The 26,403-nt window shown below is 38.5% G+C and overlaps 1 protein-coding gene across 4 annotated transcripts in view; it reads left to right on the forward strand.

Annotated features, from left to right (window-relative positions):
• The first annotated feature begins 13,483 nt into the window (after window positions 1-13,483).
• Window positions 13,484-26,403, forward strand: part of ARHGAP15 (Rho GTPase activating protein 15) — a 332,136-nt gene continuing 319,216 nt past the window's right edge. The window contains exons 1-2 of one of the 4 annotated variants that reach the window (XM_082763340.1): window positions 21,344-21,374; window positions 21,908-21,989. In XM_082763340.1, the coding sequence (XP_082619466.1) occupies window positions 21,352-21,374; window positions 21,908-21,989 (105 nt within the window). In that variant the 5' untranslated portion in view covers window positions 21,344-21,351. Of the gene's footprint in view, window positions 13,680-21,343; window positions 21,375-21,907; window positions 21,990-26,023; window positions 26,045-26,403 lie in introns of those variants that run through there. The other 3 variants (XM_082763341.1, XM_082763342.1, XM_082763343.1) reach the window with 3 other exon arrangements.

Here is a 26,403-nt window from a genome sequence, read left to right on the forward strand (position 1 = left end):
AGGTGTCAGTATTTTACATATTATTTAGTGAGAGAATATCAAGTGAAAGAGATTCAGTACAAAAAGAAAATAGCCTGCTTTTTCTAATGCTCTAAGTTATCACAGTTAGAGTAATATCAGGAATAATTATGTGTGAAATAATTAATTGTATATACCCTAAATGTTTCCTGGTAGTTACATCTCTGATTTAAAATTCAGCATTAAGTACTACCGCTTTCTAATTGTGCTAACATTGAGTTCTTGGATTGTCTGAAGAAATTACATTTTTCAAATTAAACTGCAACACATGAGTGTCTGTAGATGACAGAAAATTGATACCTAGGTAGAATGAGAAAAAGTCTGAAAAATACAGATAAACATGACTATATAGGTCCCTGGTTTTATGTGATCTTTTTCAACACTGCACAATACAATACTGTACAGATCTCTTAAATTCATTGTAACCATTAAAAAAAAAAAAAAAAAAAAAAAAAAAGGAGGGGAAAAGGAGTTGGGGGGAAGGAATACTATTTTTCCATTTTTTTACTCTGTTTTGGCAAAGGAAGACTAGAAAAAAAGACAGTCCTCTTTCCTAAGGAGAAAATGATGGTTTTGTTTTCCAAAAGAACAATATACTTTGAGTGAAGAAAAAGGTATAGAAGTTATTTATTTATTTATTTATTTATTTTTATTCAAGGTTTGTTGCATGATAGAGAATGAGATGGGATCCTTTGAAGAAGTGAAGATGTAAAATAGTGGGAGTCAGTCTGACTACTTCAGAATCCACTCTGCTTTCATTTTATCAGCATAGTATTAGCAATAAGAAGATGATAGATAAATAAAAATGAAAAGAGAAAGAAAGGTATATATATAAACTACCTTGGCCCTAAATGTGTTGTCTAGAGGGAAAAAAAAAAAAAGGAAAATAATGAAAGAAATAATTAACTTTTTACGCTATGTTATGTTGTTACAGTTTTGTTCCCAAATACAGCAGGACATAGGTGGGAATTACTCATGAAATGCTAGTATAAGAGGTAGGGATAGGTCTTGGTTGTGTCCATAAAGCTGAAAAGAGACATCTATTGCTAAATCCCCAAAGGGACTCTGCAGGATTTGCAGACATCAAAGCGGTGGCAGCAATATAATGAAGACATGGCCAAAGTAGGTAAGTTATTACATATATTCACTTATAAACCCCACTTTTAATTCCAGATCCAATCAACATGTCATGATCTGACTTGTTTAAGGGTGAGCTGACCTGCTCAGAGTCCCTTAAAAATCTCAGTAGGTTCCCATCTGAACCTCTGAGCATGTGAGCCGATGAAACCATGTTTCTGAAAAGCTACTCACACTTTATGACTAGCTGAGAGATAGTTTTGCATCATAAACCTAAACTTTTGTCAATATTTGTGAAATATATTTAGAAAGCTTATTCAGAAATGAGTAAGTTATAGATCAGTAATTTATACTTTTTTATATTCCAAGTTTTATTACCTAAACTTACTCTTCTAAGCAACATTTTATGTTTCTAGTTAAATATAAGTGAGAATTGATTGGAGCATTTCTCAATGGAATTCTATCTTTATTTCATCATAATTGCTTCATATTTGAATAATGACAGATGAACTACTTCATTCAATTGCCGTTTTAAGGCTTTGAAGTCACAATAGCAGCAAAGGATTTAAATCCTGAAGCCATTATTAAGTCAGAGAAGACATCAGGGAAAAGAAAAACTTATGGTGGTGTAATTTTCTAGACAGAAAAATGCTTCTGCAGTTGCACTTTTTTTTTTCTTTTATCCTTTCTTTCTTTCTTTTTCTCCATCTTCATCTGGACATTTTGCTGTTGTTAAGAGGATCCACTAAACTTCAACAAAATGAAGTGGCCACAAGTTCTAGCAAAACAAGTGGTTTCTATCCACTCTGGAAGATGACATTAGAAAAGCTGAATGAGAATCCACACTCTAAGTAAACTTCTGTAGTTATTTTGTTATGGAGCTAGCTACAAATCATTTAAAATTCTAGGCAGCTGCAATACTGTATTTCACCAATAAAGAGTTCATTAGATCTTTTTTCTCTCTGACATTTACATCGAGTCCTGCGTACATGTTAATACTCCAAGGTATGAATTTCAAAGTTCCCTTTATCTTTGTGTACAGTTTTAAGCAATTAATCAAGTGATAAAAAATAGCTTTAAAAATATGAAACGAATCATGAATTTAAAGTATATGTTCAAAAAAGTTGCTATATTATAATTTGTGGGGGACAGGGCCTCTTATCATCTGAGCTAAGTGCAGTTCTTTTTTAAAAAAAAAACTTTTTATTGAAAGATTTTAAAGAGATGATCAAGTTGTTAAAACATGACCAAGTTTTATATCCAATATAGTTATTTCTCCTAGGAGGCTACATCAAAGTGGAAGACAAATTTTTTGAATTTTTTTTAATATGTTTAAAATTACTCCCATGTGGGGTAAGATTTATATAGACTTCTGAAATAAGCATGGGGCCACACAGCTCTGAAAACCTTTCATTTGAAATAAAAACAAATAGCAGTCTTACCATCACAGTATCAGGTGCAAATATAAAAATCTATAGGAAAACTTTTCCAACTCTTTCTTTGTAACAGAGCACACACTAGAGATGACACTGCAGATTGAAAGGAATTATGTCTTCTGGGACTCTACTTGCCTGGTAGATTATAGATTGTGTAGATATTCGTACAGGCTGCAGCCTAACTCATGGGTTCCCTTTTTGCAACATAGAGTAAGTGCCCTGATCCTGAAGAGATTGTCTTGAGTGGGACAAGTGTTCCTGTACATTTGTGGTAATAGAGTATGAATCAGGCTTCCTGAGACCAACTTGCACCTTTGCTGCTTTGCAAATTTGCCTGGTGCCTTGGTTTACTATCTAGGAGGAAGCATGATGTGGTGGTGGTTCTTGTAAGGAGAACTGGCAGAAGACATCTGCAAAATTTACACTGCTTCTTGAGCACAAGATGTTAAGAATTGGGACCTATTAAGATGTCATTAATGAATCTCAGTAGAAACATGCCTGTAACATACTTATTTTAGTAGCTAGGTACACTTAGAACACTGACACCATGCTTCTTTTTTAATGAGTGTTTTATTTGAAGTTCCACTTGGGAGGTGCAAGGAAATTTTAAGAAATACTCATTTTTCAAGTAAGGTGTAGAAGCAGTTTTAATGTCTTACCTGAAATTTTATGCAAAATGCTCAGATGCTGTTGTGTGCAATATCTGGTTTTAACCAGTGTGGTCAAGAGAGGTCAGTAATTCTGACTATGTTCATCTTTTTAGAGCAATTTTTTGCATCTAACTTAAAAAGAAATGACTGTAAGGATGCTCCTACACTTTCTTGTACTTCTGTCTTCTACAGAGAAAAATAGTTGAAGGTCTCCTTAGAGAAAAATAGGGTGTGCGTGGAAGTCTATATTCAGCTACCTCTGAGTTGTCTCAGTTGCATCTAAAATGGTTATTTTTCCCTATTTCACAGCTGAGTTTTTATATCACTGAGACTGGAAAAATGACTTTGATGTGGCAGCTATAAGATGTAGAAGCTATGAGAGCAGTTTGGTTTTGTGTGGAGAAAGGAAAACTCCAGCTTAAGATATGGAAGGCCTCTATAAGCTATTTGTCAGGTACATCAACAGCAGTGGTATTCCAGCCTCTGCTATAGATACCATTAATATTAGGTTGTATAATTTTAAAAACACAACCTTTAATACCTTTTCAGACTTTTTTTTTTTTTTCTTCTTTTCCTGCAGGGTACAAATGTGCCAATAAGCTTCTTTGTTTCTTGACTTTGAGTTTCAGATGAATTAAGGGTAAATGATTGATAACATTCATTTCTTTATAAGAGACTATCGTAAAAGTTCTTCAGTACATCAGCTTGGAAAGAGGTTTTATCTGTTAGAATGGGACAAAATTGAAGGATGAACCTTCTGATCCAGGACCAAGGCAGTATATATGTCTCCAGAGCAGCCCAGTGAAGGCAAATAATGAGAAAACATGGCCAGTGCACCCTGTCAGAAAATAAATAAATAAATAAATAAAAATCAGTGGCCACTGGAGTGATGACAGTTATTCTAGTAGAGAAGTGTGTGGTGGAGCCACCTCTTACTGAGAAGAGATAAGTGGTGGGAGCATTACCCCAGGAAGGGGGCCCTGTATGTTCCACCTTTGTCAACCTAAGGGAAGTCCTTTTTTTTTTTTTTTTTTTCTTTCCATTTCTGTAATTAGATGTTGTCAAACAGCTTCAATTGTGTAGAGCTGTGGTTGGTGAGGGCAGGCAGGAAACCCATGAGCTGTAGCCTGGAGAGATGGGCAAACATGCCAGAACCATTGAACCCAGAAGGAACTGACAAAACGGAACAAAAGTGCTATTGCTGAGCTGTGAGACACCTTCCAGGATGTACAAGCCATTTATTAACAAAAAAGAGCCCTGTCCAATTAGTTAAACATGAGACAAGTCTGGTAGGGCTAGGGTGAGCAGAGGCACATGTGGGAACTTCTGGTTCAACTATAATGATCAGATCAGAGCAAAAGTTTAGACCTATTTTTCACTGTTAAATTTAGGGTAACTCTGCTCAGTGCAGGGGTTGTAGATAACCCAGCTGAAAAGCAATTCCCTCAGCTGGTGATGCAGCCTGCCTCCAGGGCACCTCACTTCCTTTCCACACGGTGGAGAACCTCAGTTCACAATTTGATTTCTACACTTCACCATCCTGTTGTTGGATGTTTCAGTTCTACACATTGTGGAGATGTGTTAAAGATCAGTTTGAGACTTCAGAGCTAATGGTTGATTGTACTTTCTGCTTTCTTACTTCATTTCCTGCTTAACATACAGTTGTGCAGAAGTGGCTTATTAAGAGGATGGTATATGTCACCTATAGGGGTATACAAAAAGCACTGGTACTTGACTGATTGATATGAGAATCCCATTCACTATCATTACTTATGACTCCTAGTTTGAACGTAGTTCAGTGGCAAATTAATGACTTTATAAACTTATTTATGTTGTCTAAGTTTCATCTGTTGTTGAAGGAACTTGAGTTAGACAGGGTAAATTCCTTCTGGACCAAAGCAGTAGTGACAAGCACACTAAATTTGGGAAAGAAACTTCTCAAATTTCACTAATACATCAAAGACTATTACTTTGTATCAGATATGGATGAAGGATAATGCAAAGGGTCAATTTTTAGAAGATTTTAAATTCTGTAGAAGTATGGAAGTAGCATTTGACTGCTTTATTTTCATTAGTATTCTTATGTTATTCAAACTTTCTTGCTTTAACTGGATATTAAAACTGAAGTGATAAAATACCAGAAAAAAAAAAAAAAAAAAAGAATGAATCACCAAAATTACATTCTAAAGTCTGTTATCTTGACATTTTTCTGAATGAATATTGAAATGTCTAGCAAAACAGATCTTGAAGTTCCTCCATCAGTAATCAGACCCAGACTTACTTGAAAAAAAATATCTTTTTATATTTAGTTATGAAAAGCATGCTCTTAATTATAATGATGTTCATTAAGACCAATGCTTTGCAAGGCTACTGTTTGCAGTTCAGAGGCTCTCCAAAAACATCTGGAAAAAAAAAAAAAAAAAAAAAAAGTAATCTACAATAACATCTACCATGGCAAAATATTAGAAAATGACTGAAAAATGTGCCAGTTATGCATATGGTATATACATACATCTATATGTGTGTATGTATGTGTGCTCTTTCTCAGAGAATCACAAAGTTCAGTGTTGTCTTCTATTTTTTTTCCAATTTATGGAGTATATGAGGAGTAGTTTAATTTAATGAAATCAAACTTCCAATGAAAGCAAAGACATTAGCTCTGAAATAAGACATCAGTTTTTCAGGGCTATACATCCTTTGAACTTGGACGACATTGTCTCTGAGGACAAGATGTTTGAGTTTTAGACTTTAAAGCCTCTAGCTGGAAAAATTAGTCCAGAATCTGTTCCTGTAGGATGGGAAAAAAATCATTCACTCTTCAATAGATCAGGAAAAAAACAAACCAAAACAAAAAAAGTAATTTTCTATTTCCCTTATGTACCTTTTATTCAGTTGCTTATATTGGAAAAGACTCAACAGTCATGAATTTTAGGAGCTTATACTTCTAATTATCTGGGCATTTATGTGCTTACAGCACAGAAAGTTAAGGAGAAAAATAACACTTTAGAATATAAGGATAAAGCGATCTATGCGTAAGATGATCTTAAGAAACATTGCTGACTAATTTTAATCTATTTAATTTAATATAACGAACATAATGATTTGTGTAAAATTACGTTACCCCTGTTATATGCCAAATCTGTTCAAAACAGCTGCTTTGCATCTAGTATATCATAATGACATACACTGCAGAGCTTTAATTTTTTTTGTATTAAGGTCCTCTTTTAGATATGCAAGATCGTGCATGAGTGAAGAAGGGCTGGTGCCTCCACCATGCAGATGCTGCTGAAGGTCAACTAAGAGAGCTCTTGGCTCTGTAGAGAAATGAGTAACAAGTGCCAGTTGGATTTGGAGACCTCACTCCAAGGGAAGAATAAGCCAGGCTTAAAAAGCCTTGCAGGGAATATTTTTCCAAACAGACCTAACTTTCAGCACTGTTTTGCTCAGAAAAATGGAAGACGCAAGAGAACTGCATCTTGAAATAAAGGTGGATTGGAAACGTGAGTGGGGATGTAGGCTAAAGGGACTGTAATTAATCAAGTCTTCACAAACACACAGAGGCTGCAGCGCAAAAGTGCTGTGTCCATGTCCACAACCAAGGAATGGGGACTGCTGACTGTTGTGTCATGTCTCATGCCTTAAACTCTCTCTTTCGTAAATCCAAAACACTCCTAAAAGCTGAAAAAAATGCTTCCTAACCCTAAAAACCACTTGCCCTCTGAAGTGCTGGTTCACTTTATCCTCCTTTTGCAGTATTTGGAGCAATAGAAATAATTGAAGTGGAAGAACGATGAATGGTTTTCACACTTCAGACTGTATAAAACTGTCTGATATATCATCATTTTAATATACTTCCCAATCCCTCCCCAAAATCAGGGAGGAGTGGAGATGTAAGTCTTTATACCAGGCACCTGCTGTCATTGCTTGAAACTGATCTTCCTGTGCTAACCTGTATCTAGGGTATCTAAAGGATCAGAATATAGCAGTGCTGCATACTTGCTTTAGGACAGTCCCTGCTAAATTTGGCAGATATAGCATAAAAAAGGGCTCATAAATTCAAGATTACAAGCATGAAACAGAAGAGGAGGACAGGGTGGTCTTGAGAAATAAGGGAAAAGGAAGTATATGTCTTCAAAGACCACAGACTATAGAGATTAGAAGGAACTGAAAAACTGGAACAATCTCAAAAAGCTGTAGAATGAGGGCTATGTGTTTTCTTTTTTTGCCTGCTTAAAGTGAGATGAAGTTAAATGCATTTGTGGGGACAGGTTGTAGTGGTCTAAGTAAAGACCACCTTCTTATTTTCTGTAGGTGCCAGCTCTAAAAAAGTTTTCCCTAATGTTTAAATAGCCAACATCTCTAATATTCAACCCGAAGTTGTACAATTTTTTTTTTTTTTTTTGTCTTTTTTTTCCTCCCTCCCTTAAATCTGGATAACTCTGTTTACCAATAGCCAATATGATTTCCTATGACTTCTCCCATATCTTATGAGCATGGGCAACAGCAATTGCCTGCCTGAGGGACTGGGGAAAAGGACAATGGAGTATAGCTGTGTACAAATCTAGAGGTATCCTTGAATTACATGGGCAGATAAAATCATGTGAAGGGATTGGAACTGACGTACTGAATTGTTTAATGCAACTACCTGTTTTAGTCTTCAAGCCTTTAATAAACTTTTTTTTTTTTTTTCTTATTTTGTTTCAGGCAGTATAGTCTCCCCTGAAAGCTGCTCTGGACATGAGAGAAGACAATCATGTGTCTGCAGAGGACTTTTACTTCCTGTGTCTGACTTTCTCTTGTTTTTATTGACTTTTTTTCTTCTTGCACAACTGCCTAGGCATTTCTGACTCACTCTCAAGAGTAGCATGGGAGGGAGCAGAGCGAGAGACAAACCTAAAGTACAGATAAAAGATGCATTAGGAAGAGCTGAGCACTTATTATTTTCCACTAGATTTGATGGAGACTGCATTATTTTTCTGAATGTCTTGCATTGTTGTATGCTTACTTTTATCTTTTTTCCAAAAGTGGAACTTGATACTGTAGAAATAAGCCTCTTCTTCCTCAAAGCCTGAAGAAATAGAAAGGAATATGCCAGAACGTCTCAACTTTCTTCTGCATTCATCTGTAACATGGGAGTTTACAGGATTTGGTATTTTTCCTAGCGTTATTCACCATATAGCTGATGCTTTTATAATGAAGGTAGAAACAACAGTACCTGGAGCATCAGGTTCATAGAAATGAAAGGCACTTCATATTTTGCTGTGAAAACATTGACAGTTTTTGAAACATCTCCAGTCAAAAAGTCATTGATGTGGAGAGTTTGGATCACACTTAAAGCCACTGGTAGCAGCAATGAGAAGGGAAAGGTTTTAGAGAGGATTTTGCCAGCACCAGCTTGCAACTCTGACTTGATCACGAGTCAATGGATTAAGATTTTGCCATACAAAGTACATGACTCATTTGCCCTTTTAAGGTCCATTATGGTGTGATGTAAAAGTACCATTTTGGCAGTTTGGTGTTGTAGCACTTCTAGCATTTGGAGGACTAACGCTCCAGAAAATGCATTTACACTGCATTTAAAACTTGCATGTAACTAAATCCTGTCAAAGAAAGTCTTTACATAATGCATCAACATATGCTTGTTGTTTTTTTTGGTCTCTTTTTAGTACAGTATAGCTATACAATGGGTTGGAGTGGCTTTTTTCAGTTATTAAAATATCTCTAGGCTAGGCTGGCCTTTAAAATAAATATTCAGTGCCATAAAACACCTGGAAGACAGGGCTTGGATTTATTTAGAACTTTCATATTTCATATCTAGTAGTTTCCATTAACTTTTTTTTTTTTTTTTTTTTTTATATATATTTAACAGTTAAAAGTAAGGCTGTGTAGTGTTTGGCTGTGTAGTGTTTGATTTTTTTTTTTTTTTTTTTAAAGTGTGAAAATAAAGAAATATGTTCTTAATTTTGAATTTTTCTAAATCCAAAGTGAAGGCAAAATAAGTAAAGATTCAGCGAATTCTATCCTAAACTTCTGTGCTGTTTTGTAAATTATGTGTTATCAAAACTTTAGCAGCTCTGCTATTAAGAGATGTTTTAATGCAAGATTATTTGTCTCCTAAAATTTGAGTGTTTTGGGTTTTAGACCTTAAGTCACAGTGCATATGTTCCTTCTATATAGCCAGCATTAAACTGTTGGAGCAGTTCTTAGGATCTATTTTCTACCACCTGTGACAATTTTTTAAAAATATCTTTTGCACTTTTAACACTGCAGTAAGTAGAATGGATTGTTTAGGAGAAAAATCAGCTCAGAGTAAAAGATTTTGGAAGATGATACCAGAATATTTATAATGCATATTACGGTTTAGAGGGTTGTGTGAATTTAACCATTAATGTATGTTTACACTGACATTTACACATAAGCTCCTACATTATAAACATTTATTGCTCAAGCAGGTAATATTGGGGACTGTTGTTATCTTGGGCTATAAGCTTGTGGAATTGTTGAATGGCCTTGTTGATGCATGAGTTCCTAGGAACCTTTTTTTTGGTGTTTAAGTATTCTGAGCCCTTACAGCAAAAAATAATGTCTACTGAATGAATATCAGCACTCTGAGAGAGCAAGTGCTGTGAACAAGGAAATGAATTAGGGCCCATGCAGATATAACTCCTTGTTCTCCTTTTTAATTTAAATATTTTAAAATCCACTACGAATGCAAAAAATATCATCCTTCTGGTGAAGAATATGGAATTAATACACTATTTCTTCATTATCACATAGGCTGCTAGTTTGCTAGTGGTGGTGGTTTGTTTTTCCAATGAATTACAAAGTTTTGGAACTTCATCCGTTTTCATTAACAAAAATTTTCATCTGGAGCCAGCAATTGTACACAACACACAGTTCTTCCAGGCTTGTGCTTGACTGCTGCCCACACTTGGTGTTATCATGGCTTGACTTACTCCCTGAAATTAGATTTGTTGCTAGAGGAAGGTGTCTGCTATACTAGCCAGACTATGGGCTGCCTGTCAGTCATCCCAACAGAGTAAAGACTGAACAAAATGAGAAAAAAAAATCAAGTTTTCTTTTCTCCCCAGTAGGCAGCTGGTCCAGAACAAGTCTTGGATGCCCTGTTCAAGAACGCGATTAAACTTATGATACCATTTGAACTTATCAGACCTGAGTTTGTAACAGCTTCTGGGCATCCAGCATCTTCAGTCAACAGTGGGTATTAAAACTGTTGTTTTAGCTTTAGTGCTCTGTGCTCTCTGTTATGAGATATGGAAATCTGGATGTTCACCAGCTTGATGACATGTCTCATAAGCAATGACGCCATGAGTCACTGAAATAGGGACAAGAAATCTGAGCTTCAGAAATGATGCTCTGTCTCTAACTTGCACAGTAAACACACAAAGGCCAACCTACAAAGCAGCAATCTGCTCCAGGTAATGCCTCTGTAATTTCCGTGTCCTGTTTAATTTTACTTGGATTAAATGAGCTCTTAGATTTTGCTAAATGGGTTTTTGCACATCTAAAGTATTTTCAGTCTTCCAGAGATCACACAGGAAGCTTGTGCTGCATAAGTTTAGGCAGTATGCAAAGCTGCCATCTTTTTATAGAATTTTGTCACTACTGACATACTGTCAAATGGATGTGAAGGAAATCAGACAGAGTATGCAACTTGACTTGAAATGTTAGGTGTACAGTGAAAGACATTTTCATGAAAAATGTCATGTCCTTGGTAATCTAGGCTTTTGACAAGGTAACAGACAAGTTCTTCTGTGGTATTTTTTACATTTACTGATGGTCACTTCACATTTTAGAGATTAAGTCCTGTTGTCTGCACTGCCCACAAATATTTAGTAATGGTAAAAATGCCTTTGCTTTTATTTGAGGAAAAAAAAAATGAGATATCTAGCTACAATAGATTTTTCAATTAGAGGTGCTCTAAAATTTGTTCCATACTACATAATCTATTGAGCCATGTAATGTTTATAAAAGAGCAAGCAATGAAGTAATACCAATGCAGGTTCTTTAAGCACTGGCTGTTAGCTTATGGAGAAAGTGCTGTGTTGCCTTCTCTCCTCATCACCTTTCAGGCATAGCATCTACTTTGCTGTTCCAAAAGTCCGTCTTTAAAGCACATCCCTGAAAAGCAGTGCCTACAAATAAAAATATTTTAGTCTAGAGCTGTAACAGCCAGCTCTCGTGCTGTTCAACTCCCTCTCCTGTCCACATGCATGTGTTACCTCTTGAAGTGGTGAGCATTTGGGAACAAGGATGGTCTTGAGTCTGGTTTTGGATCTCTAGCTGTGAAATGAAGGTTGTAGAAGTTAGCATAAAGTCAGCAATGATGATGTAAGCATCGTTCTATTGCCTGATAGTTCTGTTACTCCTTCAGCAGTGTTATGTTTCCCCTTGTTCTTTCAGATTCTTCTTGGGTCCTTGAACCTCTTGTTTCCCATGTGCTTCAGGAGATGATAAAGGTGTTTGCTACATAAACTGTCTTGCATCTTGTTTTGCTGCAATAGGAAATTACTTGCCTGCAAATCTTTTCTTTTTTTTTTTTTATATATTTTATTTTATTTTATTTTATTTTATTTTATTTTATTTTATTTTATTTTATTTTATTTTATTTTATTTTATTTTATTTTATTTTATTTTTTCTTTCTTCTTTTTTCTTCTGTTCTTTTTTCTTTTATCTTTGCATCTTTGCAAAATTTCTCATGTCCTCCTTCAAGGTCTTTCTCAGCTCCACTTGAGCCTCAGTCCTAGCTCCTGTTTCCTAACCATCTCTGCGGTTTCTGTCAATTCAATTGAACACTAATTTTTGCGTCAACAAGACTTCCTTCAGTGTTGAAAAGCACTTAGCTCTTCACTTTAAGCTGTTTTCTTTACATTTCAGAAAAGTCATCTTGACATAGGACATTTGCCAGTGAGCTGATAGAAGGTGGACAACTTGTAGTTGTCCTTGGTTACCTGGGTGCATTGTGTTTTTCTGTTTTGATTCTCTGTAAGAGGGACATTGTCCCAGTTTTCCTTGAGGAAAGAAGGAGACAAAGAACCAGAGACACCAGGGAAGAAAATGGGGACAGTGATGGTGACAAAGGATGCTGGATGAAGCCTGTAGGAGGAGGAGGTGATGGGAATGGTAAAACTCAAAGGAAAATAGATATTTGTGGGCTGCATCCTGAAGCTTGTACTGCTAATCCATCTAGATTACCTTCTTATTCTCTCCCCACTGACACCAAGCTGGCTAATATTCTACCCAAATCCAACTGGCAGATAACTTTCCCCAAATATTGGTATGTTCTGCAGGATCCTTCTTCAGGGAGCCCACTGAATTCATTGTTGGATTTCTGCATTGGTGGAGCACATGTTCCTGAGGAGTTCCACTGGCACTACTCATCAGTTATGAATCCTAAACTTGGGGATGAACTTTTTTTTCTCAGGCTGTATTGCAGTTCTTTGTTTCATTGTGGGAAATAACGAAAAAATCCCCCTAATCTGCCAAAACACAAACAGAAGGCTCTGCATCCTGACCAACACGACAGCAGTCCTTGTGTGTGCACCACAACCACTGTGCCCCACAAGGGAACCCCAACTCCTCCAGAAAGATGAATGCACGCTCTGAAAGTCAAGCTAGAAATATCAGAAAGATGCTATCGTTCCTTGCTGAAAGGTCATGGGGGAAGACATCAGTGAAGGTGTGAAGGGGTTTTTCTGCTGGGCCAAAGACAAGGAGCCGTGTGATGTCCCTCCCTCTAGGTTCCTCCTGCCTGACAAGGAGGGACTGAGGGACCACAATGTTGTGAGCTGCTGGGCAGCAGATGTGTGTGGCTGTGCTTCTCCAAAGGCTGCTTAATGAAGAAGTGCTAAAACAGAAAATCAAAGAAGCAGAAGTGTTAATCAGAGAGGCAATAGTTCAAGTCCTTTTTTTTTTTTAGTTGCAAACTCTGATTGTCCAGAATTTACTATTTTAGAAATCTAAAGTAACGGTACAGTAAGCATCACATTTACTTAAGCTTTGTTTCAAATCAGCAAAGCAGATTTGTTGTAAGCTATTTCAGCACTCAAAGGGTTTCATTGAAGGTAAGAAAAGGGAAGTTGTCTTGAGGCTTAGAATTGTAATTCCTTTTAGCATTTCCTTTTAAACGTCATGTTTACCTTCTGCAAAATCTAATGCTCCCTGTTTGTTGCAAGTTCAACAGCGGAGATATTTTCATACTTTAAAATTTGTCTTTTTATCCAAACCAGAAGAGTTTTGCCCAAGACTTGGGTGTAAGTTACTCACTGGTGCAATGGTTTAGCTACTGCTCTTGCAGGAAGTGGTTTTACTCTACTTTTTTTTCCTGCTTTCTTTCTATCTTTATGAGCTGAGGGAGATTAACCCGAATGCTGTCTATAGACATGTGACCTAGATGTTTTCCGTTTTTTGAAATAGTTAAACTGCTGCCGGTTGATGACAGTTTGAGATGAGACAAGGACTTCTGTGAGGCTGTAGGTAAGGAGTCTTAAATTCATCTTTTTGAAGTTCAGAAAACTTGTTGCTAATGATTTTTAGAATAACTATATCTATCTATATTGTGCATGTGTTAAATACAGGTTGTGTTACATGATTATTTTATTTCTATTGTTTGAAAATTTGGAAATAATAATAATAATGTAGAGGGTACATGTGAAATGATGCTTTAAAGGCAAAATTAGTGTTCAGAATCTAAAAAATCTCTCATGTCCTACGCAAGAGGCAACTGTATCTGATCCTCTGTAATATCCCAAGCTACTAATCACTTCTTGTATCCCTGTCTTTACTAAGTAATTGTCCCCAAAAGTGGAGAAGGCCAGCAGCACTGGCTGGGAAAGCAAGTTAGGCCATGTTTCCCAGCATTTGCCTTTGCTGGCTGCAATTTAGCAGCGTTTGATTAACTTACTTCCTTGCTGGTGACCACGAGGGAGGTGATTAGTAACAGTAGGTACTGTAAGAATTGGTGAGTGGTGAAGGCTGATATCTAGAATTGTAGAATATCCTGAGTTGGAAGGGACCCACAAGGATCATCCAGTCCAATTCCTGGCTCCACACAGGATCACCCAAAAAACAGACTATGTGTCTGAGAGCATTGCCCAAATGCTTCTTGAACTTCAGCAGGCTCGGAGCTCTGACCATTGCCCTGGGGAGCCTGTCCCAGTGCCCTACCACCCTCTTGGTGAAGAACCTTTTCCTAATATGCAGCCTATCTAGTTGGTATTCAATATTGCTAGAGGCTGAAGACACTGATAGAATCTCTTGCCCTGTTTGTTATCAACAAGCTTTGTACCACTCTATTATTCATCAGTAGTGCTGATAGTAGTGCTGAATAGGGCATGGTGAGGTGTAAAGGAATTGTACAACAGATGTCCTTGGTTTATCCGAGGGGACTCTCAACGTTCCTCATGGAGCTGGTCAGTGGAAATGCCATGATAGCATGTTTCCTGCATAAAGCTGTTTAGATCAAGCCTAATTAGTTCTCTGCTCTGCAGCTAGCCAAAAGATGCTTTTTGTGTCCTGAGGCACATTTCACTCAGAGCTTTTTATCAGAAAGGTAGCTTTGCATTTCTGTCTGTGGGCACACTACTTTCAGGCCTTTATAGTCTTACAAGGAAATAAGAACCCACAAAGATGTTCAAGTAACACAATATCACATTTTGATTATGGGTCACACAAAGGAGAGTCAGAATTAGAGACAAAGATTTGTTTTCCTGCAAAGTTTGTGACACATACTCATGTTTGTAACTGATAGCCTTATCATAAGAAGCAACTTGTTTTTCATTTGGAAATACAGGTCAGAGTTGAAAGAAATCACACGTGGCTTGAAGCTCATTTTGAAATTGTGCATACTAATTGGAGACAGATTTTAGAGCAGTGTTGTAAGACTACATTTCAGATTTTCTGTACTTTTTTTTTTTTTTTTTGGAGAAAAAAAGCTGTCCTGACTTCATACACAAAGCAGCACAGACAGGGAAAATGTATAAAAAGAACACATTCTCTTCCTGGGCTATGTCTGTACTGCTGCAATGTCTTAGAGTCATTTAAAATGCATTTTCCCAAAAAGCTGTGTGATTTGGTAAGGTAGTTTGGATTCTCAGAGTTATTTTTCTATATTTTCTCACATCCCTGCAACTTACCTCTTTGTGTCCAAAGGAAATTCATTTAAAAGAAGCACCTCTTGTTCACTTTACCTCTCAATCCAATTACAAGTGCCACATATATTTGTTCATGTTCTTTTCCAAATAGAGTGAATAGCTGAACTGTTTTCTGTATTTTAAAGCTTCTACTGTATACTACAATTGAATTACAAAACAAAACAAAAAATCCTTTGCCTTTGGTAGCAGTATTTGTTGTATAAATTTCCTTTTACATTGATAGAAGAGATGATCATCTTCTTCCAACCAAATGTGGATGCCTGTCCCCCTCAGTGGGTCCTGTCCTGTGGGGGTGGGATTGCCAGGGCAGCAAAGGAGATGTGTGTCTCAGGCCACGGGCTCGATCATGTTCCTCTCCACCTGGAGTGAGGCAGGAACCAGTAACCAAAATGGTGACAGAGGCTCTTTTTTATTCTTCTCCAGATGTTTGGGTGGCATAGCACCACAACCTCTGGTGGGGGGCTAACTTAACTGAAGCCATTGTACACAGCTCTGATTTGGATTTCTCTATCTGTTTCTGGTCCATGACTTTACTACTTCTTTGAAGTGACAGATATTAATGAGGCAAGCTTCAGGACTGGTTCTAAAGTTTCAGGTCCATCGTGATCAGCAATGCCTCATGCAGAGGATGGCTTTTGCCATGCTGCCCAGAGACTTCAGCTCATTTCTGTGCTATGGAGTCCCGCAGACTTTTAGCAGTGAGAGCTGCTCTTTTCTCCTGGCCTATTTCTATTGAGTCACGTGGGGCTCAGTGAGTTACATGCAGTGTCTTCCAAATTCTTTGAAGACCACAATGTGTAATTCTGATACTCGTCAGTTTGTCTTTTTTGGAGATACTGCTGTGCAGTGTCAGCTCAATCAGTTTGAGTTGCTAACTATTGTATGAGTTAAAGCCTGCGTACTCCTAAAGATTGTCCCTCGATGTTGGAGAAGTCTCTCTGTTAGGTGTGTTATTAACCAGAGACCTGAAACACAGCAATTGTACTGATTCTTCCTAATCCTGTGTGTCTAAGTGGGCTGATCTCTTTTACAGACAAAATAAAGCATCAGTGGAGCTCCAGGTAGTTTCTGTGTTTCCCTCCTGTCCTACTTAAGACTTCTACATGGATGCAACAAAACTAGTTCTCAGTGCTACAAAAACAGAAGCTGGCACTGGGGAATGCCATCTATATGAAGGTGCTTTGATAGCTTTCATGGTTTCATTTGCTAACAGCATTAGTCCTGAAGTATTGAGATGGGATAATATTTTGGCCTTTGTGTATCTTCCATGATAATTCAAGAGCCATTCATAGCACAACTGAAGTCTTCTTTGGCTGATTGCACACCCTGTACAAAACTGTCCCCCTTTTTTTCCATCCTGTGGTGGTTTCCAGCAGCTTCTGTCACAATGAAACTAATTTCTGTACTGTTGACTTTGTCTCAGAGCAGGCTGACAGCCTCCATTTCCTTCAGCTCATTCACAACACCACAATCCCCTGCTAGGTGTGTTTTTGGAAATGTGTGAGCTTGGTCTAGGTGGGGACACGCTGATGTTATATCCTTCTGGAACTCTTTCACAAAGTTGATCTGCTTCTGGAGGTGGTCTCGATGAATCTTAGTTTCACTGATAACTCCTTTATCAGCATTTGAAAGACAAAAGTGTTGGCTCTTTGGCTGTTCTGAATGTTAAGGTTGTGCATTCATGCACTCGCTGTATCTTTGGTTAGCTTCCCTGCCTTGAGAAATGCTATAAAAAGGACGTTTTGAAGCCCAACTTCAAAACAAACACAGCTAGCTTCTCGTTTGCACTGGTACTTCCTCAGTACACATTTATTTTCATTTCTAGAGTGAGACCGTTTTTGTGGAGTCTGTGGACATTATTACAAATTGAAGGACAGTGAGGTTACAACTTCCCAGCTGGCTGAAATAGGAGCAGAGAAAATGTTATTGCATTTTTTTTTTTTTTTAATTTTTTTTAATGAAAGCAATCAGAATGGGAAAAGCAGGCATTAATTTTCTGGGCACAGGTATTTAGCTTTTGCAAACTGACAGCAGTAACCCCTGCTACAGCTCAGTCTACGGACCCAGTCAGGTCATGCTGGAAGAGATTTTCAGTGCATTACTTGGCTCATGCTGAAATAACCTGGAAGTGCTGATGCCTGGCACATGTAAAAGTGAGTTCTGTTTGCCAGAAACAATGAACCTAAGATTCATGCATGCTTGAAAATTTTGGCCTTTTTCTGTTCATTTTTCTGTATATACGTTCACCTTACTCAGCATGAGAAAAAACTACTTTGGGAATTAAACAGAAATGTATTGTAAGGTTACTTAACAAATATTGGAATTCTCCAAATTAACTTCTAAACTTCTGGGGGAATGTGCAAGTCATAGAGTAAAATACTAATTCAGACAGTGCATGGTTCCTTACCAAAGAATTTCTTCGATAAATTAACTAAGCAAGTTTGACATTGCCATAGTTAGTGGGCAACAGTGGTTTAAGACACAATATAGCACTTCCTGCCATTCCAGATTGACAAGTATTAAATCATTCACTTGTAGTTAAGCTGGGTATTGTGGGTTTGTGCTGTGGTTTTTCATAAATATTTCTTCCAAAGCCTATGTCTGATATACTGAACAGGCACAATCCTTGAACAAATGAACTTTAAGTAACTTCTGATTCCATCTCCAAGACATGCACCAGACTTTCAGCACAACTGCAGTGTGATAAGAGGGGAGGGGAAGAAAAGGAAGAAGAAAAACCAGAAGTAAATAAGGCTGAGAGCAGAGGAGATGTGCTTTAACTACATGTTTGCTTTTTGTTTCTTCTTTTCCTGCCCCACCCTGAGCAAAGCTACCACTGTATTTGTTGCTGAATCAGATACCAAGGTACCTATGTGAACCAGATACTGAAGCTCCTCCTAGACCTGGCATAGTGCTTAGAGCCTGTACTTGTTTGCTGCTCAGGATGTTACTAAACTTTCTTCCTTTGTGGGCAAGGAGGGAAATGACACGAAAAGTCTGTGAAGACGTTGAAGTGCTGGAGTTCTGGCTCCAACAGTAACCTTCATGGTTGGTTGGTCATGGCCTGATGGATTTCTGGATGCTCTTGGCATTTCTGGTGTCTCTGGAGCTGTGGCTTGGGAGGCATCTGCTGCCTGGCTGACTGTATGTCTGCTTGGGATGGTGGATTTGGAGGAACCAGGCAGTCTACAGAAGGAGATGGACTCAGCGTTGGCATCCATGTGGGGATCCCCAGCCCGTGTGGTGAAGCTGGCCAGAGCCAAACCCCAACACATGCCATAGGACAGTCGGATGGTAACATTGTGGGTATCCACAGCAAACAAGGACAAAAGTCTCCCAGGCCGGGGTTCTCCCCTTCAAAATGCTTTTCTAGTGAATGGCTTTACTACAGATGAATCAACTTTTTCCAGGAGTATGTTCCAATTGTCCAAGCTGCTCTCACATGTGATGCCTTTTTGCTTTGGGCTGAGCAGATCTGAGGCTCAAATTGGAAAGATCTCTAGTATCACCAGAATGTTGTATGCTTGGTTCTGGTATCAAGAGGGAAAAAATAAATAAATAAATAAATAAATATAAATAACAATTAGTAATCATTAATCAAAAGAAGTGGAACCAGCCTAAGTAAAAATATCTTAGCTACTCTTCAACAATTGCCCTTGGTAAAGGAGGCAAGGAGTGTCCCCAGTCAGCACAGGCTTAGAGAAACTGGTCCCTTCAATTCATGCTTGAACTTCCCTTGGAGAATTTAGCACTGGCTCTGGATTGAGTAGTGCATAGCTGCATAGACCTGAGAGTTTCAGAGACTTGAATTATAAAACTTCTTTTCTAGTTTTACTTTTCATCTAAAGTTTGAAGCTTTCTATCATATCTTTTCAAGAAAGCAAGAGAGTGAAGAAAGGGAATCTATTTCAATGTGGAGCAAAAAATGTATAAATTATCAGAATGAAAAATGTTCAATGCAGAGATTTCTTACCAGACTTGTTTCTTGCATCAAGATACAACTGTTTAGGGAGTTAAGCTGATGTACGATGTAGACATTTTAACTCAGGTATGTAGGACTGCAAGGGCTCACTTTGCACACAAATTCAACCAGTAAAGAACATGAGCTCCATGAGCTCTGCAAGTTACCTTGGTAAAATAAGCCACAGCTGTAATGTGCCTCAAAAGAACCAAACCAATGGTATCCTACAAAGGGTGGTGAGAAGAGCCTTGCTGTGGTGTTGAGCTGGGGGGTCTCCACCTGACCTCAGGTGTGCAGATAGTTTGCTCAGTGCATGGAGGAGTGTGACATGCCAGCCTGATCCTTCACAGCCACTGCTGCTACGGCCAAGGTGTAGTCATCTCTCATGAGGAAAATGGCCTTCAGACACCACATTATGCACTAAGGAAGGAAGGAGACTTGGGGAGAGACTGTTTATCAGGGAGTGTAGTGATAGGGCAAGGGGTAGTGGTTTTAAACTAAATGAGGGTAGATATAGATTAGATATAAGGACAAAATTATTTACTGTGACAGTGGTGAGGCCCTGAAACAGACTGCCCAGAGAAGCTGTGGCTGCCCCATCCCTGGAAGTGTTCAAGGCCAGGCTGGATGGGGCTTTGGGCAACCTGGTGTGGTGAGAGGTGCCCCTGCTCATGGCAGGGGGTTGGAACTGGATGGGCTTTAAGGTCTCCTTCAACTGAAGTCAGTCTATTATTCAAAAAAAAAAAAAAAGTAGTTTTCAAACACCCACCCATTTTAAAATGAACAGCACTTTGAAAGCCATCAGTTGGAACATGCAAATTAAATGCAGGGCCATCAACTCCATTTACATCACTACTTAATTTTGCTATTTAAATACATGGCTTTTTAATTTCTGCTCTTAACGATGTCGGGGGCAGGTGAATGGCTGCCACTCTTCTCACTATGACTGTTGGGGTTTGCATGCCAGATCTGGCACAGTTGCACTCCTGCTGTCACTGCTGCAAACTGGCTGCTCCTACCAAGTGCAGCACATCTGGAGTGCAACTGGAGGTGCAGGTGGGCTCTGGCTCCCGTCCTGCAGGGAGCAGGCATTCAAGGTATCTGGCATTGTCTTGAATCACCTTTGTGAAATAATGCTTTGATGCTTGGTCCTACACTAAACAAAAAAAGTTTGTAATAATAATTTTAGGTGCATTTAATGGAGCCTATGTTCAAACTTCTTGCATAATCAAATGATATTTTGACACCCTTGGTATTTCCCCTTTGCTGAAAGCAGACAACTTAGTAGGTATACATTGTGATATGAGATACTATCACATCAAACAAACCTCTTTGTCTTACCCCCCCATGTGCCACATGGTGCAGGGGAGCAGTGTGGTGGGGCAGGCACGCCTGATGCCTTCTGCTCCACTCTGGGGCACGTCAGAAGCATCTGGTGAAGAAAGCAAACTGTGGGCCTCACAAAAATGCAGAAAGGGGGCTCACTCAATGCAAGCCGCAAAGAATTTCCCCTTCTAGTTCCTGCTGTAGCTTAAAAGTTTTCTCCTAAAATTGTAAGTGCAGGTTGTGCTGTGTTTCACAGAGCCATCTCTTGCAAGAGCAGCACCAGGAGCTCTGTAAAGGAAAGTGGAGATGGAGTGTGGGAACAGATTAGAAGTGTCTGGAGCTTTTTTTTTCCCCCCTCAGATGGGAAGTGGGAGCAGTGAGAAGAAGTAAGGGAGCAGCTGTAGGATCACAGCACAAAAACTGCTGCAGATATGTATGGAGAAGGCTGGAGGGAGGGTAGGAGGCACTTTCATGTGCTCAGCACGAGGGATTGAACATGATAGCAGGGAGTGGGAGGGAAGGGATCTTGCTGTCCGAATAAGGGAAAGGCCTCTTGTTTTAAACTCTACTGAGATAGGCTGTGCTAGAAAGAAGTTACTTTTTTAAATTTACTTTTAAAATTGTTTTTAAAGTCTGAGAAGCTTTAAAGCCTGTCCTATTCAATAATCTCTGTATCTCTGACAGATTCGTTTTCTGCAGTGATGGGCATATGGAACTGCAGAATGGATTAAGGTAGGGCAAGTGTTCATTAAAAGTATTAAGTTGAGGGATAGTTTAAATGCCCCTCAGCAACAGGGGTAGAGCTGGAAACAACTGTCACTGCTTCACTGAGGGCTTACCAGAGCTCAAGGAGACTTTTTTGTCTAGTGAAGGTGATGCTGCAGCTGCAGGAACTTATGGACCAGGCAGCAAACTGAGGCACAACTTACAACTCTCCGAGTGTTTGGTAGCACCCAAATACTTTAAAGTGTGACAAACTGCATGTAGTCTTACTCCCTGGTGAACATGAGGTGCTTACCACACTGTGGACCAACGAGCCCTATCCGATATGGAGCCACACACATGGATGTTAACATGACTCAGGTCACAAATGTGCTGTAAGGTCCTGCTCAAGCTGTTCTTGTGATAGCTTGTTTATATAGCCGCCGTCAAATTGAAAGTGAAATTTATGTTGGCAGAGCTGTGAACTTATAGGAAGTTTGTTTCTTTGGCTATTCATGGCAGGCTTTCAGGCGTTTTAAAAATATTTTTTTCTAATACCTCAGTTTGTCTTGTGGTGCTAACTCTTCCACTTCTCTGGAGAGTTTGGGCTGTTCCAAAATTACCATCACCACATGTCGACTTCAGGTAAGCATGGAAAGTTTGGATGAATATCTGAATCTCTGTGGGGAGAAGTTCTGCAAAATTGAGCTGGAAGTATTTCAAGCAGTCTTACTTTGAAATTTCTGTCACTTCTGCTTCTGCTTGTATCTGTAAATACTGCAAGAATAACCTTTCCCATAGTATCTCATCACTTCAGATCTGGCAACATTAAAAGTAACAACACTTTTCTGAACATTTAGGCTATAGGAACAGATTTCTTTCAAGCACCGGAGAAAATTTGTGATTCTTATGTGATCTTCCTAGAGAAAACATTGGATTTTTTTTTCATCTATTCAGAATTAGACTACTTTAAACTAAAAAGTTGCCGTGTGGTAGGTGTCATATTCAGGTGTGAAGTGAGTTTGTAGGTAGTCAGTCTTATGCGTGGTGGTTGGAAAGCCATGGCTCTGTGCTGTACTAATTTGCAGTATATAAATTTATAGCAGGAAGGATGGAAGTGGGAGGAAATGATCTTTTTCTCACCTGAGGAAGGTCAGAAGTAACCAAGTAGTACTCCTCTGAGCCTTCCTAGTACTTCTAATGTATTATTTACTGTTAAATCAATTGACCTGTTGTGTTTTTTTATGATGCTGGGAACCTCTTGCTGTCATTGTTCTAATGACTGAACTACACTCATTCTGCTGTTCAATATCATAGGATGCACTAGAAGTGCTGCATATCAAACAATATATATTCATATATTAAATACCGTGTACATATGACCAGTATTCACCATTTGAAGCATTGTCTAGCTTGTACAGCATGGAAAATGGAGGCAGGTGTCGTGGATCAGATGCTCTCCAGAAAGAAATGAAATGCTTTGCCAGCAGGAAGACCTAGAAGTAGCATTTTTTTTTCCCAGGCATGTTCTTTTACATATTCAACTGAATTTCTACTATGGACGACTGTTCCCAGAACATATGCAGGCCAAACTGCACACAAGGGATACTTTTAGCTTCAAGTTCTACTTGAAAGTGAGATATTAAATTGACACAGGAATGGTGAAAATAGACTCCATTATGCTATCCCATATGATATACTGGGATAGATGAACTTTCAAAACAACTGTTACCTTTCCTGAGACCTTCACATGCAATATAATTAAGAAACCAAGTGATGCAAGAGACATGACCATATGCAGTCACATGCTGACTTGAAGAAGCTCTTTTACCCCATTGCATGTGTTTTTGTTTCTTTTCCAGTAATATCTTAGTGATATTTGCTAGCAAGTTTTTGTTTCTGCAGTCTGGTAGTTAGCAGGTCATGGAGGATTACAGGACTAGAGGTGAATCTGTATTCATTAAATATGGTTGCAAAGAGTTTGTCATTGTAACTGTGTAACTTTGGAAGACTGTCTCCCATTCTCTTTCTTTTCTAATTCTCAAGCCATTGAGAAATAGGAAAGCATTTCCAGAGATAACAATTCTTTGGCCTATAGAGTACAAGTAGCATATTCAGATCTCTATTTTTATTTGTCAGCTGATCCTGCTGTTTTTAAGGGCCTGTGTATAACATGGAAAAAGTTAAAGCTTAGAGGCTTTAGGCTATCATCTTGTATAAGTTTTCAGAATGACACAGAGGAAGACCTTTAGCTCTCTGCTTAATTCTTGTTTGATTGCCAGTCTAGCACATCTGTTCATACTTTCTGTCTTCACATCTCTCTTTGTCCTATCCTTAAGAGGAATTGAGCAACAGTTTGCAAAGATTAGTATTTCCACTGAAACTGTATATTTGGTTAGGATATTTTGCTGCCATTTGCCAGAAAGTGGGACTCAGTATAAGCCTTCCATTATTATTTTATCCTTTTATTTTATTATTGTGTACAGTGTTATTACTAGTGGAAAAAAATAGAATAAACTACAGTCAAGCTTCATAGCACTAAGCCACTCCTCATATTTTTAGTGCTGCGGTCAATAGGCAGGAAATCACTGAAGCATCCAACTGTAACTGTAGGTTATTGTGCAGCATAGGCTCCGCACCCCTGTGGGTCTGACACACTGTAAGTGGAGAATCACGTATACCTAAGATGTGAGTAGCTATCAGCCATGAGAAATGAAGCAATTGCGTTTTAGCATTTTATTTCTTAGAAACTCAGTCATCAGCATAAACACATAGCATGTTCTTGTACCCCAGATTAAGTAACATTACTGCTGTACAGTGGTGAAAGTCTCTATACTTCCCCCTTACAGTCCATTATAAAGCATATTTCCCCACCTGGCTCCATAATGCAATAATTGGTTTGGCTTTCCTCCTTGGGTGTGCTTAGTGCTACTTTTGCATTGCTGTGAGCCCATTAGCTTCAGTAGGCTCACCATGAACCAGAGATCCAAATCATGTAGTCCATGTACAAACTTGAATTAAATGATTTTAGATGATAACACAGTTTGTTCCTATTAGATATTAAACTGATATGTGAGATTACAGTCACAAGATTTATGTAGTAGTTAACCAAGTGTTATTGTTAGAAATAACACCCTCTTAGTATGAGACTAAATAAGGTTGACATGGTCATCATATCAAGGATCAAGTTAAAATCTCATTGGTAAAAGATTCTTTATCGTAAGCGTTATTTAAGAACAATGCTTGAAAATGCTTTTCTTGAATTGCACTACTGCCTAGGAAGTCTGCTATGATTTTGGCCAAGTTATGCCCAGATCCTTGTCTTTAGGTGCATCCTTCATAGAGACTGGTTTATATACCTCAGAGCATACATAAATTGTGATTAATGTTCTGAATTGCGTATTCCCCACATGGTAGCAGACAAATTATGGTGTAACTGAGCACTGGAAGAGGGAATGCTTGCCCAGAGGGGTTATGGAGCCTCCTTCCCTGGAGATATTCAAAAAACATCTGGGTACAACCTGGAGTGATGCGCTCCAGGGGGCCCTACTTGAGCAGGGGGGTTGGACTAGGTGGTCTCCAGAGGTGCCTTCCAACCTCAGCCCTTCCATGATTCTGTGAAATGTTGGGCAGTGAGATACTGCTACAAACAAAACAGGACGGGTTTTCTACTCTTCTCTTTGACAGACAAGAATCATGTACATGTAAATTTTAGCTGTCTGAAGAACTGTGGGCCATTTTTGATTTTATTTGTAGAAAGTCCTTCAGTGGTGAACTAGAATGACTACAAAACCAGCTTTTAGAAACATGAGGTGAGATGACCTCTGCAATCCTTGCTCAGTGAGTAGTCTGTTCTGAGACATCCATGAAAGTCTAACATGGCTACAAGAGGTAAAAAATTAAAAGACCATATAATAAATATTGCTATAAAAGGGATAATGATAATTAATGCTAATGGGCATGGCTTTTGTAGGAAGTAGGGCATATTAACAAACTCACCAAAGTTTGTTGATGACGTTGCAAGTTTAAATAAGTGAAACTGCACTGCAGAGTTTGGGACATTTAACATTTTATTGCAGATTGAATTCTGCAGGAAATTCTGCTTTATCTGATATGAAGGACTAAATCAAAATAAAGCCCAGGCAGTGGTGAAGCAGTGTCATTCCTGATCTCTTTCTCTGACTGGAGATGTGACTGATGGTTGAAATTAATGCTACTTCCTAAGTACAAATTATTCCAGGCTGGATGACATCTTTCTGAAATGGAAAAGGCATAGGAACGTTACATCTGCTTTGCATTTTCACTACAATGGATTTTTCTAATTTTCTAGTCCTCAGATAAGCTGGCTTCAGGACTATTCTGGGCGCCAGCCCAGGACACGGTATTTCTCAGCAGCCTCTGCTGTTTGTGCCCTGGGTGCAGATGTGTGACACGTTAACTGTGAGAGCAGCACTGGAAAAAAAATAAAATAAAATAAAGACAGAGCACAGCGGGAATAAGAATAATGTAAAAAGCTACATGACGGTTTACTTGTTGTCCCCTCTCTTTACCTGTAGTTGTTTCATCTGTCCCCCTTAATTTCCATCAGTTTTGTGTTAAGCACTTTCTGCCCCTGAGCTGTACTTCAGCAGAGATAATGAACAGCGTGGAGAAGTGGAGAAGGCTAAGAGCAAAATCCAACAGCAGAAATATTTACGTAGGTGTGTTGATTTTAAACAGTTCTTTCACAGACACAGCAATATGTTTTCTCCTTTGCAAGAATGCTCTGACTCACTGTATGTGGCATGAGCTTGTTTTTGCATTTGTTAACGCTTACTTCCTCTTCCATTTTTATGTATTTTTTTTTCTTTTGTTTTGTTTTCAGACTTATAGGTTTTAGTGTAATGGTGAACCCAGTGCTGATTTTTATTTTTCTGTAACATTATTGTGATAGGTTTTGATGGATGCTCTTCATGTATAATGTTGCTCTTCAGCAGAAGAATGGAATTAGTGGATGCAACCACATGAATTTTAATTTTGCAGTGTTTTCACGTTATGTTGAACCCTTTCATGTTCATTA

The sequence above is a fragment of the Aythya marila genome (assembly GCF_965140915.1).
Source record: "Aythya marila genome assembly, chromosome: 6".
Lineage (NCBI taxonomy): Eukaryota > Metazoa > Chordata > Aves > Anseriformes > Anatidae > Aythya > Aythya marila.